This window comes from Bombina bombina, chromosome 5, assembly GCF_027579735.1.
Source record: "Bombina bombina isolate aBomBom1 chromosome 5, aBomBom1.pri, whole genome shotgun sequence".
Classification (NCBI taxonomy): domain Eukaryota; kingdom Metazoa; phylum Chordata; class Amphibia; order Anura; family Bombinatoridae; genus Bombina; species Bombina bombina.
Genome location: NC_069503.1, coordinates 244,887,919 through 244,905,438, shown reverse-complemented (window position 1 = coordinate 244,905,438; position 17,520 = coordinate 244,887,919). Strand labels below are relative to the sequence as shown.

General features: G+C 39.8%; 1 protein-coding gene across 1 annotated transcript in view; it reads left to right on the top strand.

Annotated features, from left to right (window-relative positions):
* Positions 1-17,520, top strand: part of MYO3A (myosin IIIA) — a 499,205-nt gene that overhangs the window by 352,899 nt on the left and 128,786 nt on the right. Inside the window, 1 exon segment of the mRNA XM_053715695.1 lies at positions 10,106-10,253. Within this exon segment, the coding sequence (XP_053571670.1) occupies positions 10,106-10,253 (148 nt within the window).

Sequence of the window (17,520 nt, the reverse complement as noted above, 5' to 3'; positions counted from 1 at the left end):
AGGTGCCCGAAGATAAGCTGGAGGAGGATGGTGCGTCAAGGTTCTGAGCGGAAGCTGTAGAAGATTGGGTGTCCTGTGTTAGCCAGTCAACTATGTCCTCAGAACTGTTTGAGTTCGGGGTATGTGGCTTCTGAACACTGGGCATTATTCTAGGGCCAAAGGGAATCACAGCACCACGAACATGACGGCCCCTGCGGGGTGGCCTGCCTCTCCCTGTCATTTTTTTTTGATTAGTGGTACTATGCGTGCAAGCTACTGTGACAACAGATATGAGTGGCACTGTGCACTGGCAGAAGTTGGCAGAGTAGAAGCTGTAGGCCTGACACACACGCTTGCAGACAACTAACTGCTATTCAATCTATTACAGTCAAAATTGTATTTTTTTTTTTAAATGTACACTACTGTTACACCAGATATGAGTTGCACTGGGGGTGACACCAGATATGAGTTGCACTGGGGTGACACCAGATATGAGTTGCACTGGGGTGACACTGTGCCCTGGCAGGCAGGCACTGAAACGCACACGTGTGAAGGAAACTGACTGCTAGTATTTAACACAGTCAAAAAAGTGTTGTTTTTTTTAAATGTACACTACTGTTACACCAGATATGAGTTGCACTGGGGTGACACTGTGCCCTGGCAGGCAGGCACTGAAACGCACACGTGTGAAGGAAACTGACTGCTATTATTTAACACAGTCAAAAAAGTGTTGTTTTTTTTAAATGTACACTACTGTTACACCAGATATGAGTTGCACTGGGGTGACACTGTGCCCTGGCAGGCAGGCACTGAAACGCACACGTGTGAAGGAAACTGACTGCTATTATTTAACACAGTCAAAAAAGTGTTGTTTTTTTTAAATCTACACTACTGTTACACCAGATATGAGTTGCACTGGGGTGACACTGTGCCCTGGCAGGCAGGCACTGAAACGCACACGTGTGAAGGAAACTGACTGCTATTATTTAACACAGTCAAAAAAAGTGTTTTTTTTTTTAAATGTACGCTACTGTTACACCAGATATGAGTTGCACTGGGGTGACACTGTGCCCTGGCAGGCAGGCACTGAAACACACACGTGTGACGGAAACTGACTGCTATTATTTAAGACAGTCAAAAAAGTGTTTTTTTTTTTTTTAAATCTACACTACTGTTACACCAGATATGAGTTGCACTGGGGTGACACTGTGCCCTGGCAGGCAGGCACTGAAACGCACACGTGTGAAGGAAACTGACTGCTATTATTTAAGACAGTCAAAAAAGTTTTTGTTTTTTTTAAATCTACGCTACTGTTACACCAGATATGAGTGGTGGCACTGGGCAAGTGGGCACAGTATACGCTGTGAGCCTGACACACACGCTGGCAGACAGGTAACTGCAATTAGATTACACAGGAAAAAAAAAAAAGCAGATGTTCTAGCCCTAAAAAGGGCTTTTTGGGGTGCTGTCCTTACAGCAGAGATCAGATGAGTCCTTCAGGACTGTAGTGGACACTGAATACACTAGCCTAGCTATCGATTTCCCTATTCAATCAGCAGCAGCTACACTGTCCCTCCTCTCACTAACAATGCAGCTTCCGAATGAATCTAAAATGGATGCTGTCCAGGAGGTAGGAGGGTCTGGGAGGGAGGGTCTGCTGGAATGTGCCTGCTGACTGTGAGGTACAGGGTCAAAGTATTACTCAATGATGACGAATAGGGGGCAGATCGAACATCGCATATGTTCGCCCGCCGCGGCGAACACGAACATGCTATGTTCGCCGGGAACTATTCGCCATGCTATGTTCGCCGGGAACTATTCGCCATTACTACTGATGGCAGTAATGGCGGTGAACTATTCGCGACATCACTAGACTCGAATTAAAACTAAAATTAAAACTAAAAAGGACTTAGAGACTAAAATATTAGAGAGAGAAGATTTTATAAAAAAAAAATATATTTTTTAAGCCTTTCTTTGAGAGTCTAGGCTAACATTTAAAGGCGCAACCACACAATTTTTTGCCAATTTTCTTGAGGTTTTATTGGTTTTGGCATAGTTGCTTAGTAGATATATACAGATACACTCTTTTTACTGTCTTTTAGACTGTTTTTGTATTTGTTAAATATCACCTACTTTCCCTCCCACCCCAGTCATTCTCTTTGCCTACGTTAAGAGCAAGGAGGTGGTAAAGTTTAGGTGTTTGAAAGAAGATTCTTCAAGCAAGATTTTGTTATTTTTCAGCAGTGCAAGCTTGTTCTGCTTTGTCCTGGGGTGTAGCAGTAGTCCATGTCAGTCTCTTTAGTAGAGCATTCGTGGCTTGTAAGCAATGGGAACTTGTGGGGTACAATCCTCACTACGCCTCCCATGTATTTAATGCTGCCCTAACTTTGAAAGCCTGAGTAAGGTTACTCAGTCTCTGTTTCTTTTCCACAGGTCCATGTGAGGGAACAGGCCTCTCAAACCTAGTGAGCTGCCTTGCTGCCGGGCAGATTTCTAAAGGTAAGTCCTGAATATATTTTTTTGGGGAACACAGGAAAACTTTGGCACTTTAATTTTAATATGGGACACAATAGACATTATCCTTTGGAGTTTGGGGATTATGTTATGATGGCAGTAATGGCAGGCACTGGGGACGAGGAGATTGTGGCTCATGGTGTTAGGTGTGTTTCCCTTACTCCCGGCAGCGTTATTTTAGAAGACATTTGCTGACTGGGAGGTTAATTTTTGATACGCCCACGATGGGTGGATCTAGCTGAGGCGGCAATTTCTGTTGCACACCTCTTTCCCACATAATTCACGGTGTTACGGAGAGCAGCGGTTTGGTGGATAGCAAGTTAAACAAGTACTTGTATGCTGCGCTACGGTGATGCAAGAGAACAGTCTCAGATCTGTTAAAATGTTTTGTTTAGGCTGAGTCCGGACGTCTGCTATCAGAATATATGCTCCGGTGGCAGCAAGGAAGGTAGGCACCTCAGCAAAGCTCAGCTGAGGTGTTGAGGTTGTCCACAATATATTGTGACAATTTAATTATTTTTTGCAAGCAAAAATAAAAAAGTTACATTTAACATTTAAAGAGATAGTAATGTTTTTTGTGTGGTAATTTCAAATTAAAATATAAGTTTATTTAATTTAAATCTGTTCATTTGTGAATAAAGATGGACCAAGAGGCCCTGCAAGATGTTCTTTATGTTTTGATGCTAACGTGGAACCACCAATCCCTTTATGTTCCTTATGTATTGAGAGAACTTTAAATTACAGGGATAGACTGTTTTCTGAGCCAACATTGTCTAAAGCGGATACTGTCCAGGAGTCTTCTGACAATGTTCAAGATATGCCGCAGCTTTCTCCTCCTGTGTCCCAAATGCTATCGTCCACACATGCAGTGCCCTGTGCTTCCTCTCAAGCTTCGCCTGGAGTTACTTTGCAAGACATTGCTTCCCTCATGTCTTCTGTGGTATCTGATGCATTGTCTGCTTTTCCCATGCTGCAGGAAAAGCGCAAGAAGAAATGTAAAGAATCAGTGAGTAAGGTTGCTGACACAGTCGTGGCTATTCCGAAGGCTCCTTCCCAGAAATCTGAGGAAGAGGATACTTCGGTAGCATCTAAGGGTGAAATCTCAGATTCAGACAGTGTAATTCCTTCTTCTGATGCTGAAGTTGTATCCTTCAGATTTAAATTGGAACACCTCCGTTTGTTACTTAGGAGGTTTTGGTTACCTTGGACGATTCTGACACCACGGTCGTAATCAATCTTAAGAAGTCTAGCAAGCTAAACAAGTATTTTGATGTACTTTCCATGATGGAGGTTTTCCCTTTACCAGGTCGAGCTACAGAGATTATTGCTAAGGAATGGGAGAGACCAGGTATTCCTTTTTCTCCATCCCCTTTAAAGAGATGTTTCCTATTGCGGACTCTATGAATGAGTCCTAGCAGATGGTCCCCAAGGTGGAAGGGGCAATTTCCACCTTAGCTAAGAGAACCACTATTCCCATAGAGGATAGCTGTTCTTTTAAAGATCCTATGGATAAGAAGTTGGAGAGGTTGCTCAAAAAGATGTATGTACACTAGGGCTTGCAATGGCAACCTGTGGTGTGTATTGCTACCGTCACTAGTGCGGCGGCATACTGGTTTAATGCGTTGTCTGATTCTATTCAGACAGACACTCCTCTTGAAGAGATCCAGGATAGGATCAAGACCCTTAAGTTAGCCAATTCTTTTATTACAGATGCTTCCCTAGAGGTTATCAAGCTGGGAGCAAACATTTCTGGGTTTACCGTACTGGCCCACAGAGCCTCAGAGCCTTATGGTTGAAATCCTGGTCTGCGGATGTGTCGTCTAAGTTTAAGCTTTTGGCAATCCCTTAAAAGGGTAAGACCTTGTTTGGCCCGGGATTGGCGGAAATTATTTCTGACATTACAGGAGGAAAGGGTCATTTCCTCCCACAGGATAAGAGGAATAGCAGAAGGGACGTCAGTGTAATTTTTGTTCCTTTCGAAACTTCAAGGGTAAGCCTTCCTCTCCCTCTAACAAGCAGGAACAGTCCAAGCCTTCCTGGAGACCTAACCAGTCTTGGAACAAGGGAAAGCAATCTAAGAAACCCGCTAATGACTCAGAGTCATCATGAAGGGCCTGCTCCCGATCCGGGACCGGATCTTGTAGGGTGCAGACTTTCTTTCTACGCTCAGGCTTGGGTTCGGGATGTTCAGGATCCCTGGGCGGTGGACATCGTGTACCAAGGATATAAACTTGAGTTCAAGACCTTAACTCCCACGGGCAGGTTTATGCTTTCAAGATCATCTGTAGACCAGATAAAGAGAGAGGCTTTCTTACACTGTTTTTGGGACGTTTCCGACCTGGGAGTGATAGTTCCTGTTCCAATGCAGGAACAAGGTCTGGGGTTTTACTCCAATTTGTTTGTAGTTCCCAAAAAAGAGGGAACTTTCAGACCAATTTTAGGTCTCAAAAGTCTAAACTAATTCCTCAGAGTACCATGCTTCAAGACGGAAACTATTCGTTCCATTCCTCCCTTAGTTCAAGAGGGTCAATTTATGACAACTGTAGATTTAAAGGACGCGTACCTACATGTTCTCATCCACAGGGATCATCACAGGTTTCTAAGGTTTGCATTCCTAGACAAACACTTCCAGTTTGTGGCTCTTCCATTCGGCCTTGCCACAGCTCCCAGAATTTTTTTAAAGGTTCTGGGATCCCTATTGGCAGTGCTCCGGTTGCGGGGCATTGCAGTGGCGCCTTATCTGGACAACATCCTGATTCAGGCGTCATCCTTTCAACAAGTAAACTCCCACACGGAGATGCTTTTATCCTTCCTGTGATCTCATGAATGGAAGGTGAATTTGGAAAAGAGTTCCTTAATTCCAACTACAAGGGTAGTTTTCTTGGGAACCATAATAGATTCCCTATCAATGAAAATTTTTCTGACAGAAGTCAGGAAATCAAAGATTTTCAATTCTTGTCTGGTGCTTCAGTCCTCTCCTTGGCCATCAGTGGCTCAATGTATGGAGGTAATCGGTCTGATGGTAGCTGTCATGGACATCATTCCTTTTGCCCGTTTCCACCTCAGACGTCTGCAGTTATGCATACTCAAGCAGTGGAACGGAGATTATGCAGATCTGTCTCCGTGATTACATTTGGATCAGGAGACAAGGGATTCTCTTCTTTGGTGGTTGTCTCTCCCAGGGAACCTGCTTCCGCAGACCCACCTGGGTGATTGTGACACTGGACGCCAGCCTGTTAGGATGGGGAGCAGTCTGGGGCTCTCTAAAGGCTCAGGGGACTTGGACTCGGAAGGAGTCGGTTCTACCTATAAATATTCTGGAGCTGAGAGCAATCTTCAATGCTCTTCTGGCCTCGCCTCAGTTAGCTTTGGCCCAGTTTATCAGGTTCCAGTCGGAAAACATAACTTCAGTGGCTTACATCAACCATCAGGGGGGAACTCGGAGTTTCTTGGCCATGACAGAGGTAGCCAAGATTATTCAGTGGGAGGAGACCCACAACTGCTGTATGTCTGTGATTCACATTCCAGGAGTGGACAATTGGAAAGTGGATTTTCTGAGCAAACAGACCTTTCACCCGTGGGAGAGGGAACTCCATCTGGAAGTGTTTTTCAGCTTAATTCTCAAATGGGGACAGCCAGAACTGGATCTCATGGCATCTCGGCAGAATGCCAAGCTCCCAAGGTACGGGTCGAGGCCTCAGGCTGTACTGATAGACGCTATGGCGGTACCTTGGAATTTCAGTCGCGCATACTTATTTCCCCCATTCGCTCTCCTTCCTCGGGTCATTGCTGGAATCAAACAGGAGAGGGCATCAGTGATCCTCATCGCACCGGCGTGGCCTTGCAGGATCTGGTATGCAGACCTAGTGGAGATGTCATCTCTTCCATCCTGGAGACTTCCGTTGAGGAAGGACTTTCTATTTAAAGGGCCCTTCCTTCGTCCAAATCTAGTTTCTCTGAAGCCGACTGCTTGGAGATTGAACGCTTAATTTTTTCATTGAGACCATGATTCAGGCTCGTAAGCCGGTGACTAGAAAGATACTCTTGGGGTAGAGTTCGGATTCCTAGAATCTTGTCTTTTCTCCAAGAGGGTTTGGACAAAGGTTTATCAGCATTTTCCTTAAAGGGTCAAATATTTGCCTTATCTATTTTGTTACATAAACGTCTGGTGGATGTACCAGGCTTGCAATCGTTTTGTCAGGCCTTGGTCAGGATCAGGCCTGTGTTTAAGCCAGTTACTCCTCTCTGGAGTCTTAACCTTGTTCTTAAAGTTCTTCAGCAGGCTCCGTTTGAGACTATGCATTCCTAAGATAAAAAAAATTTTCTTGGAAGGTTTTAGTTCTTGTTGCTATTTCATCTGCTCGTAAAGATTCAGAGCTCTCGGCATTACAGTATGAGTCTCCTTACCTTATTTTTCATTTGGATAAGGTAGTTTTGTGTACTAAGTTAGGGTTTCTCCCTAAAGTGGTTTCAGTTCGGAACATTAATCAGGAGATTGTTGTTCCTTCTTTATGTCCTAACGCTTCTTCTCATAAGGAACATCTGCTGCAAAACCTAGACGTGGATCGTGCCTTGAAATTCAATTTACAGGCGACTAAGGATTTTCGCCAGTCATCTGCTCTGTTTGTGGTTTTCTCTGGGAAACGTAAAGGGCAGAAAGCTATGGCTACTTCTCTTTCCTTGTGGCTGAAGAGTATCATTCGCTTTGCCTATGAAACTACTGGACAGAAGCCTCCTGAGAGAGTTACGGCTCATTCTACAAGGGCTGTTTCCTCTTCCTGGGCATTCAAAAATGAAGCTTCTGTGGAACAGATTTGCAAGGCTGCAACTTGGTCCTCTCTACACACTTTTTCCAAATTCTATAAATGTAATACTTTTGCCTCGGCTGAGGCTTCCTTTGGGAGAAAGGTTCTTCAAGCAGTGGTGCCTTCTGTTTAGGTTCCCTGTCTTGTCCCTTCCTTATCATCTGTGTCCTCTAGCTTGGGTATTGAGTCCAAATAGTAATTAGATGATCTGTGGACTCACTGTGTCATTAGAAAGAAAACAAAATTTATACTTACCTGATAAATTTATTTATTTCTTGATACAGTGAGTCCAGGCCCGCCCTGTTTTTATAAGACAGGTTTTTTTGTTATGTTATAAACCTTTGCTGTGGTGCTCTTTGCCGCCTCCTCACTGTGTCAAGAAATAAATAAATTTAGCAGGTAAGCATAAATTTTGTTTTTCTTTTTTCGGGGGGGGGGGGGGGGTTAAACAGAAATGAAAACACATTTAAAGGTGGATTTTAAATTAGGATTTTTTAAATTCTCCTTATGTTTCTAAGTGTTAATAAAATAAAACATTATCACCTAAATTACAATTTTTGCGGTACGCCTATACCACTGAAAAACTTGGCTTTGCGTGCGAAATGGAGGGTCACCCATATTACAAGTCGCAGTGGTACGGCTGTAACGCTATTGTTTTAGCCTGTACCGCAACTCTCCATTCTGCACTCAAAAAATGGCTTCTGAGTGTGGAATTTTAAGGCCTATTACAAGTTGTTCGGTCAGGCTATTACGCTAGCGTTATAGCTTATACCGTCACGATCCATTCCGCTATCATAGACCAGTAGTTATAGATTTTGCGAAACAAAAATGTTTCACAAAACGCATAACAAAAATGTTACAAAGTACACTAACACCAATAAACTACCTATTAACCCCTTAACTTCCATCCGCCCGCATCGCAAATACTATTATAAACCTAATAACCCCTAATCTGCTGCCCACCAACATCGCGACTACCTAAATTAAGTATTAACCCCTAATCCGCCACTCCCACATCACCAACACTAAATAAACCTATTAACCCCTAAACTGCCGGCCCCCCACATTGCTACTACTAAAATAAATCTATTAACCCCTAAACCGCTGGCACCCCACATTGCTACTAATAAAATAAATATATTAACGCCTAAACTGCCATCCACCCACATTGCAACTACTAAAAATAAACCTATTAACCCCTAAACCTCCAGGCCCCCACATCGCAACACTCTAAATTAAACTATTAACCCCTAAAACTAACACCCGATAACTTACAATTAAAGTTACAATATAACTACCTTAAAATAAATAAAAACTTACCTGTGTAATAAAAAAACAACTAATCGTAAACTATAAATAAACCTAACATTACTATTTTAAAAAACTAAAAAAAACTAAAACTAAAAAACCTAAATTACAAAATTAAAAAATCCTAACACTACGAAAAAAACAAATTTAGGGCAATGTCCTACAAAAGGCCTTTTTAAGGGCTATTGGTAGTTTAGTGTTAGATTAGGAGGTGTTTTTAATTTGGGGTGACTTTTTTGTTTTAATAAGGGTATTAGACTAGGTTTCATTTTTATTATTTTGGATAATTTTCGTTTATTTTTTGTAATCTTAGATTTTATTTTTTTTGTAGTTTTAGAGGCTTTTTTTGTAATGTTAGTTGTTTTAATTTTGTAATTTAGGTTTTTTTATTTTTATTTTATTTTTTTAAAATAGTAATGTTAAGTTTATTTATAGTTTGTATATAAGCTTGTGTTTTTTTTATTTCACAGGTAAGTTTTTATTTATTTTATGGTAGTTATATTGTAACTTTAATTTAACGTTAGCGGGTGTTTAGGTTTAGGGGTTAATAGTTTAATTTAGTGTGTCCTGATGTAGGGGGCCGTCAGTTTAGGGGTTAATAAGTTTATTATAGTAGTTGCGATATGGGGGGTCGGCAGTTTAGGGGTTAATAGGTTTATTATAGTATTTGTGATGTGGGGTTGGCGGTTTAGGGGTTAATAGGTTTATTATAGTATTTGTGATGCGGGGATGGCGGTTTAGGGGTTAATAACTTTATTTAGTGTCGGTTATGTCAGGGGGGCGGTGGATTAGGGGTAATTAGTCTAGGGGTTTATTTTAGGGTGTTAGCTTTTTACATAACTTTCTTGTCCCCATAGACATCAATGGGGATTGCGTTATAGCGATTGCCATTCCGCAACTTGAGGTGTTAGTTTTTTTCTAACACTTTTTCTCCATTGATGTCTATGGGGGAAAATGTGCACGAGCATGTGAAGTCAGGACTTGGCTTTCATGCGGTATGTTGCTTATCGCACCATATCGCACAGCACATGAAGGTTTTTTTGTAACTTGCAATGGCAGCGCTATGGAAACATGCAAAATTTTAAGCGTTATTTACACACCGGGTTTAGCGCATTACTTGTAATTTTGGTGAATATTTTTATAGACTACATTGCTCTTTTTCTGAGTGGTTTTCAGGTTCTGCAACAAAGAATTAGAAGTTCTCAATTCATCAGAGCACATATCAAGTATGCAATTTGCATGCTAATTAATTTTAAATATGTTAAACTGTATAAAATATTTGCTGAAATGCTTCAGTATGTTGAGTTTCATAGCTGGAGCAAACACTTAAAAACTTGTAAAGCACTTGCTAAATCATAAATTCAGGTATCTTATTACAAATAGACATTTAAGTGCAATAAATCACATATGTAATAAAAAATATATGTTAAAGACGTTTATTCTGAACCATAGGTTGAATATTAAATGTACATTTATATTGTGTATTTCGTCTGTTTTAGTGAGGAGGATGCTGGATTTAACATTGGAATCCTTGATATATTTGGCTTTGAAAACTTTAAAAAGAACTCATTTGAACAACTCTGCATTAACATCGCAAATGAACAAATACAGTTCTACTTTAATCAACATATTTTTGCATGGGAACAGGTATGTAATAAATTTTCACTTAGGTAGTTTTTTTTATTTTTTATTAATGTTTTTTATTTGAGGGTAAATATATACAAAGCATTCAGTTGCTCATTTGGAACATAAAATACATAAAGCAAAAAAAAAAAAAAAACCATACAATAAACACATTAGTTTGTAAGATTATAACAAAGGAAACAAACAGAGAATATTTGTGGAGCAAACCATTACGCTTCCCTCAGTTTTTTCCCTCAATGACAACATAGGCCACTTTTGGACCTTAATTGAACTTTCTAAGCTGTACCATTCGGTTGAACCTCCTATGCCATCCAGGGCCACGAGTGGGTCCAAGAAACTCTAAGTCCAAAGCAGGGCAATTAAACTAGGAAGATTTTTATAAGACTATGTTGGATGAAGTATAAGCCAATTTTGGGCATTTGGGATGCTATGACACACTAATAGATGGTGCTTTTAAAGTCTGCAACATATAATATCTATGAACATAATCATAGAACTATACTGTTAGGTTTGATATGCCACACTTAAACAAAGACTGATATACACAAATATTTATAGGATTTCGGAACTCTAATAAACTCTGGCTTACATATTCACAAATAACCCTAAAAGAGGGAGTTCTATTGTAGAGATATACTGAAGGTGTTAGGGCCACTCTCGAAATCTGGACTTCTATGTGTTTATAACATCACAGCTAAGCAAACTAAAAGAACAAAAAAAACAGGACAAATCATGGTAGTAAGCTGGTTATATGGTCTAACAAACGGCACACAACAAATACATAAGAAACAATTAGTCCCCAGGCCCCTATACATATACAGAAATACCAGTTGTTATATAAAATAAAGTGGATAATATGTATGGTAAAAAGGTGTGAGACTATAAAATTCCTCTTATGGGAATAGCAGGTATAGGAAATATGGCACAGTAAATTTGGATAACCTAAAAGGCTGCTTTTGGGGCTTTAACCCTTTGAGTGCTAAGCACTTTCCCACCTTGGTGCTAAGCTGATTAGAGGGGTTTTTAAATTTAAATTTTTTTTAAAATATTTTTTTTAACTTTATTTTATTTTAGTCTCACATCCCCAAAACTTATACTGTTGGTAAGGTTAGGCAATTACCTTTCCAACGGTGGGTCTTGGGGGTCTGTAGCTGCTTAGATACCTGAGACTTCTAAGAAGCATGCCCCCTTTCCCTATACTTGTCGTCTTTTTTTTAATAAAATTGCATGGTGATGTCATCACGTCATTGCACGTGATGTCACCACACTAAACGTGAAGCCCCGGAGATGCCTGCCACTATACAGGCCCGATCGCTGGGGTAGGTTCAGGTGGGAGTCCCCAGATCTCCCTCAAGGTGGGAGAGTGCTAGCGACGGTTCTGAACCGTCGTTAGCACCTGAGTGGGAAACTCTGCGACGGCTCAGAGCCGTTGTTAGCACTGAAGGGGTTAAAATAATAGATTGTAAGAGCTGTTAAAGGGACATGAAACCCCAAATTTTTCTTTCATGATTCAGATAGAGAATACAATTTTAAACAACTTTCCAATTTACTTCTATTATTTAATTTGTTTCATTCTCTTGTTATCCTTTGCTGAAGGGTTTATCTAGGCAAGCTCAGGCGCAGCAGAGAACCTAGGTTATAGCTGTTGAATGGTGCCTGCGTATAAATATATATATATATATATATTGATTGTGATTGGCTCACCCATGTGTTCAGTTAGAAACCAGTAGCGCATTGCTGCTCCTTCAACAAATGATTCCAAGAGAAAGAAACCGATTAGATAATAGAAGTAAATTTGAAAGTTGTTTGAAATTGTATTCTCTATCTGAATCATGAAAGAAAATTTTTGGGTTTCATGTCCCTTTAACTTCTACCATTGTCACAGGACAGACCATTCCAACTCTGTTAGCTGCCTATAGACGTCATTAGCAGTTGTAAAGCGGTTCTGATAAAACCATTTAAATTTCACAGCCCACTTTTGGGCTTCTGTAAGTATTGTAAACACAATGTATGTTTGGTAGAGGAAGGATAAGTATCTATTGAGCTCACACAGCCATTTTTGGGCCTTAGTAAATATCATAAAGCCCTGTAAAGCTATCTAGTTGGTAAAGAATTTCTCAGATACCTACATCAGGAATAAGCATGTGTATACCATATAGCCAACTTATCCAGTGCCACAACCTGGAGGACACATCTAAGATATATTAGATAACTAAGCTATAAACTGTGCTTATATATGCGCTGGATGTGAAAGGTTATAACACTGTACTAATCACAGTGTCTGAGACAGTAATACATATCACAGGGACAGTAACAAGGTAATGGGAAACAATTTACATTATGTTTACCTCTTCATACTAGTCGACCCTAAAACATAAACCATATCACAAGGTTTTAAAGGAAACTAATTAACACCTACATGACATCCTGACAACTCTAAGCCAGCATCATATATTATAGATACAGCTACATGTCCCATGAGATGATTTATCAGACCCAAAGGTCGTCATTCATATATAGGTACATTGGTTATAAAATAGCAATGCAGTCCCTAATCCAATCAAAACGGACACTCAAATCTAACCAATGCCAGACTGGAGATCTATGGGAAATGTCAGTACTTAGGCAGTGTTCAGAGACTTCAACGTGATCATATTGCTCAGCTTGCTTTTCCAGCCCCAAAAGTTCCATTTTGAGCAAGGTCCACATGGCATACTGCAGGCACTGAACATCCCAGACCACTCCAGGCACACAGATCGGCAGCACAACTTCTCCACTGCTCAAACACGGGGCACTCAACATCAGCATTCCAGGTTTGTTTAAAGGGGCTTTAGATGACTCTGGGCATTGATAAGACCTAGTTGCACATGCAGGGGCCTTTCCTAATTGTCCGCATGTCTCAGCAAGGAAACTCATCGCTGGTAGTGCTGCAGTGAACACATCTTCACGTTCCCTCACCAGGAAGTCGGCCGCACCTCTCCGGGGAGGGACTGGGGTAGGAGAATATGGCTGTACACAAACATCTAAGAGTTGAGTCTCACTCCATGCAATATAGTAAGCGGTCAAATTTGTCACACATCGCATGCTCGAAATCAGTCATCCAATTTTGCATTACTAGAAAAATCTCTTCCATGTTAAATCAGGGAATTTAATTGCAGCGTACACCAAAGACTGTGTTACAGCAGGGATTCCCAGTCATCTGCTGGGGGGTTGGTGGAGGTGAAGGCCTCAAGTTAGCTCAAGGTATATTAGGGATGCATGGCTACGTGGTAAAGGGCTCACTCAATGCAGAAATCTTCTATAGGTTAGATTTTGGAGGTCTAGATACTGGTTGATTCCGAGTACCGCCGATTTTGAAAGAATTATATCACATGCTAAGAGCAGCTCAAAATATGCGACCGAAGATGGCCGCTGCCCGGAAGTTCCCCAGTTTTAAATGTTTTTATACAACACTATTATCCTTTATTTTCTTTCTTCAGATTTACTAATAAATGCTACAATTATACCAAAAATAAAGCAAAAACGTGTTCCTATTTTGCTACATTGCTTATTTGTTTAGTAACTTATCCTGGGTCTTTGCTAGTAAATGCACTATATTCTTTGTTTAGCTTTCTTCAGGTTTTCATTTTACCAGTCAACAGAGATTCCAGCAGCTTTATCAAGGGACAGTAACCTTATTTTAGCAGAGTTTTAATGGCTTTAAATTACAGCCAATGTTTGCTCTCTCATTTAACATCTTTTCACAATAATGTGACTATGGGGCCGATTTATCAAGCTCTGTATGGAGCCTGATGCCCCTTGTTTCTGGCAATCCTCCAGGCTCACCGGAAACAGAAGTAATGAAGCCGCAGTCTAAAGACCACTGCTCCATAACTTGTCCGCCTGCTCTGAGGCCGCGGACAGAAATCAACCCGGTCAAATACGATCGGGTTGATTGACATCCCCTTCTAGCAAATCTGCAGGGCCATGAATCTGCAGGGGGCCAAGCCGGATTTACCGCATGGCTATTGGCTAAGAGGTGAAAAACGTCACCTCTTAGCAAGATTTTTTTTTTTAGCCATGGGCTGCTGTAGTAGCTAAGAACGGCGATCGGTTGAAACAAATAAAGGAGCTTTGTACATGAAGTATCTTATTCTTCATGAATGAAAGTCTCATTTATTTGTTTCAAAAGTCAATCCTAGCGTTTGTACAACGCTAGGATTGACTTTCACTTTAATTATGATTATATTGACAGTAACTGCACCACACAAAATATTCCAAATGTTTTAATGGCTTTTATTTTGTATCAAAAAGTATATAAAATAATGTTTTTTCTTGCTTTTAATGTATAGATGCAGACAAAAATGATTGTTTTAGACCTTGGAGTTGAGATTCAGCTAGACAGTAGAATTAAAAATAATTAAATTGACTTCTGTTATAAAAATGTCCTTTGTTCTCTTAGTTATGTTTGTTGAAATGTTGTTTCTTTCAATGAGAGCATACTGATGAAGGGTCAAGAGCATGCACTTATTTCGAGTACTATTTGTATAAAATTGTGACAAACAATGGGCAAGATTATAAGTTGCCCAGCAAATCAGTTGCGAAAACACTGTGCGCATTATAGATTTTTCACATTTGAGGTTGCGCAGCTATTACAAGTTGCAAAATAACTTATTTTGCATGAGTGTTAAGCCGTGTTATCTAAACAGCTAAATCACGCGTGCGTTCACATATTCTCCTCAAAATGTGTACATAAAAATGTGAATATTTCATATTGCGAAAATGTTTTCGTAACGGAATATGTTCTATTTATTTATAAATACATATTTCTCTATATATGTGAGGATTTTTGGACAGATATATCTATTTATAGTGAGATTTCTATATGTATATATTTGTCTAGATCTTTCAAGATTTATATGCGATATTGTTTAATGTACATAAGATAAACAGATAGTTAAACATATCTCTATACATATAAATTCATGTTTCTCTATGTATGTGTATGTATATAAATGTAACATTCCTTGGTCGGCTTTTTTTTTTTCACACCGAGATCTTGTATGTTTGAGCGCAATATTTTTTTTTTAATTAATTTTTATTAGACAGTGTTAATATAAGTATAACTGTACTCTTTAATGTATTTTTTAAGTATTTCGTTAAACTTATATTTTGCGCAAAACTGTTAACTACAGCTCTTCATGCGCGGAAAGGATTGTTGCGTAAAAGGCGAATGTGCAAGCGTAATCTCTATTTTTCAACACTTGTAATAGTTGTGCAATGGAAATTGATTTCGAAAAGACCATTTCACTTGCGGAAATATCATAACGCGCCCACTGTTGCTTAACTAAGATGCCATGTAGAGCTCATGTATGTGCACACTCAAGAGCCTACCTTAGTTTGCTCTCTGGGAACTAATGCCAAGGGAAAGAGGAACATTTGATCTAGAAATAAATTGTACACTCTAGTGCCTTTAAATCATATTTTTCTTAGGTCTAAAGATTTAGAGGGGCAGAAATTGTTGAGTGGTTGTTCTATGGTATTGTCAGGTTTCTTACCTGCACCTGGTCAGGAAGACCTGGTTTCGGCAAACACTGAGAGTGCTGCGCTCCTTCTCGACGTCCCACGTGGAGAGACGCTGAGATCTGTCTGACTCAGCTGCTGCTCTCTAGGCTTGGGCGGCCGCACGCTGCCTAAATTTAAAGGGCCTTCTACTGATTATAGGAAGACTCAGGTGTGGGAGTCCCTATAAAAGCTCATCCAGCCCTTCATTCTGCACTGAATTATTGCCCTATACAGAGCATTCTTTTCTGGCTCATGTGTATGCTCACCTTGCTTCTGAGACCAAGCATACTTGCCTTGACACCTGTGTATGCTCACCTAGCTCCTGAGACCAAGCACACTTGCCTTGATATCTGTGTAATCTCACCTTGCCTTGATACCTGTGTATGCTCACCTGAATCCTGAAAGTCAAGCAAAATAACCTGATACTGGTGTATTCTCATCCTGTTCCTGAAGATGTGTCTGCTGTACCTACCTGGTATCCTGTGATGGTCTCACCAACAGTACCCACTGGTCCTGTGCCTGCTGTGTCTATTATACCAGTGACAGCTTTCTTCGAACCAACTGTGTCTTACTATACCTACCTGTTTTCCCATAACAGTCTCACCAACAGTACCCGCTGGGTATCCTGTGCCTGCTGAGAAACCTTTGTCTACCATACCAGTGTCAGCCTTCCTAAGATCAGCTGTGCCTGCTGTACCTACCTGGTATTCTGTACCTTTAACTATTTTTAACAAACACCAGTGTATTGTGGACTTTGTTTTCTGCTAAAGACTTTTAGTGATTTCTATCAGGTCGTTTCTGTGATCTAAAACCTGCTGTTCTTTTTTCATTGCAATCAGTAAAGCTTTCAAGAAAGCCTTTCATTTGTTCTGTGTATCTGTTCCTGCATTCTGAGTTCCACACATACAGCCAGTCCCTCACAGGTATGATGCCTTCTTTCTCCTGTACTCTCCAAATGTTTTATTTATGAACTTACTCAATATGTCATACATCCCTGGTTTCTGGTTGTAAGGTAAATATGAGCTAAAATTGCTTCGGTTGGGGATTAAGAGACAAATTCTGCACAAACAATAAATACAGTACTGAATTAAATATATATTAGACAAATAATATATTAAAGCTACCAGAAGATGCATGTTTGTGGACAACTCACTGCATAAAATTTCTTGCTCACTAATAGTAAACGCATATCCATTTTTCAAAAAGTAAAAATTTAAAGTTTTCTCTTTTCACATTCAAAAAGATGAGAATATTAAAGTCTTTTTAAAACCAGAAATGTCCTGCTTTTTACTTTTGTTCAACTCGAACAGTGAGCTTACCAGTGAATATATTTACAAAGCCAGAAAGGTTATCGTACATTATTCTTCATATTTTTCACAAAGTAAATCTTTATGCAAATAGTTTACTCTAATTTGCATTTTTCATTATCTAAGTAAAGTATAATTTATTTGACATTTCAAAAAATTCACTCATAAATCAGTTCAATTAAATGTTGCCTTAAGGTTTTTGCTATGTCCAAGCAAAATGATTTATGAATCATTATAAAACAATAATGTTTGTATTTCAAATGTAACTATTAATTTGTGTGCAAACACATTTTTTATTTCAGATTGTTTCTTTTAAAATATTGCTTATTTTATAATAACGTCTGTACAGCCATCTACCCTTAGTTTCAAATTCATCAGAAGGTTCGAGTAGAAAGAAACTCAAATTTTTAAATGCATGT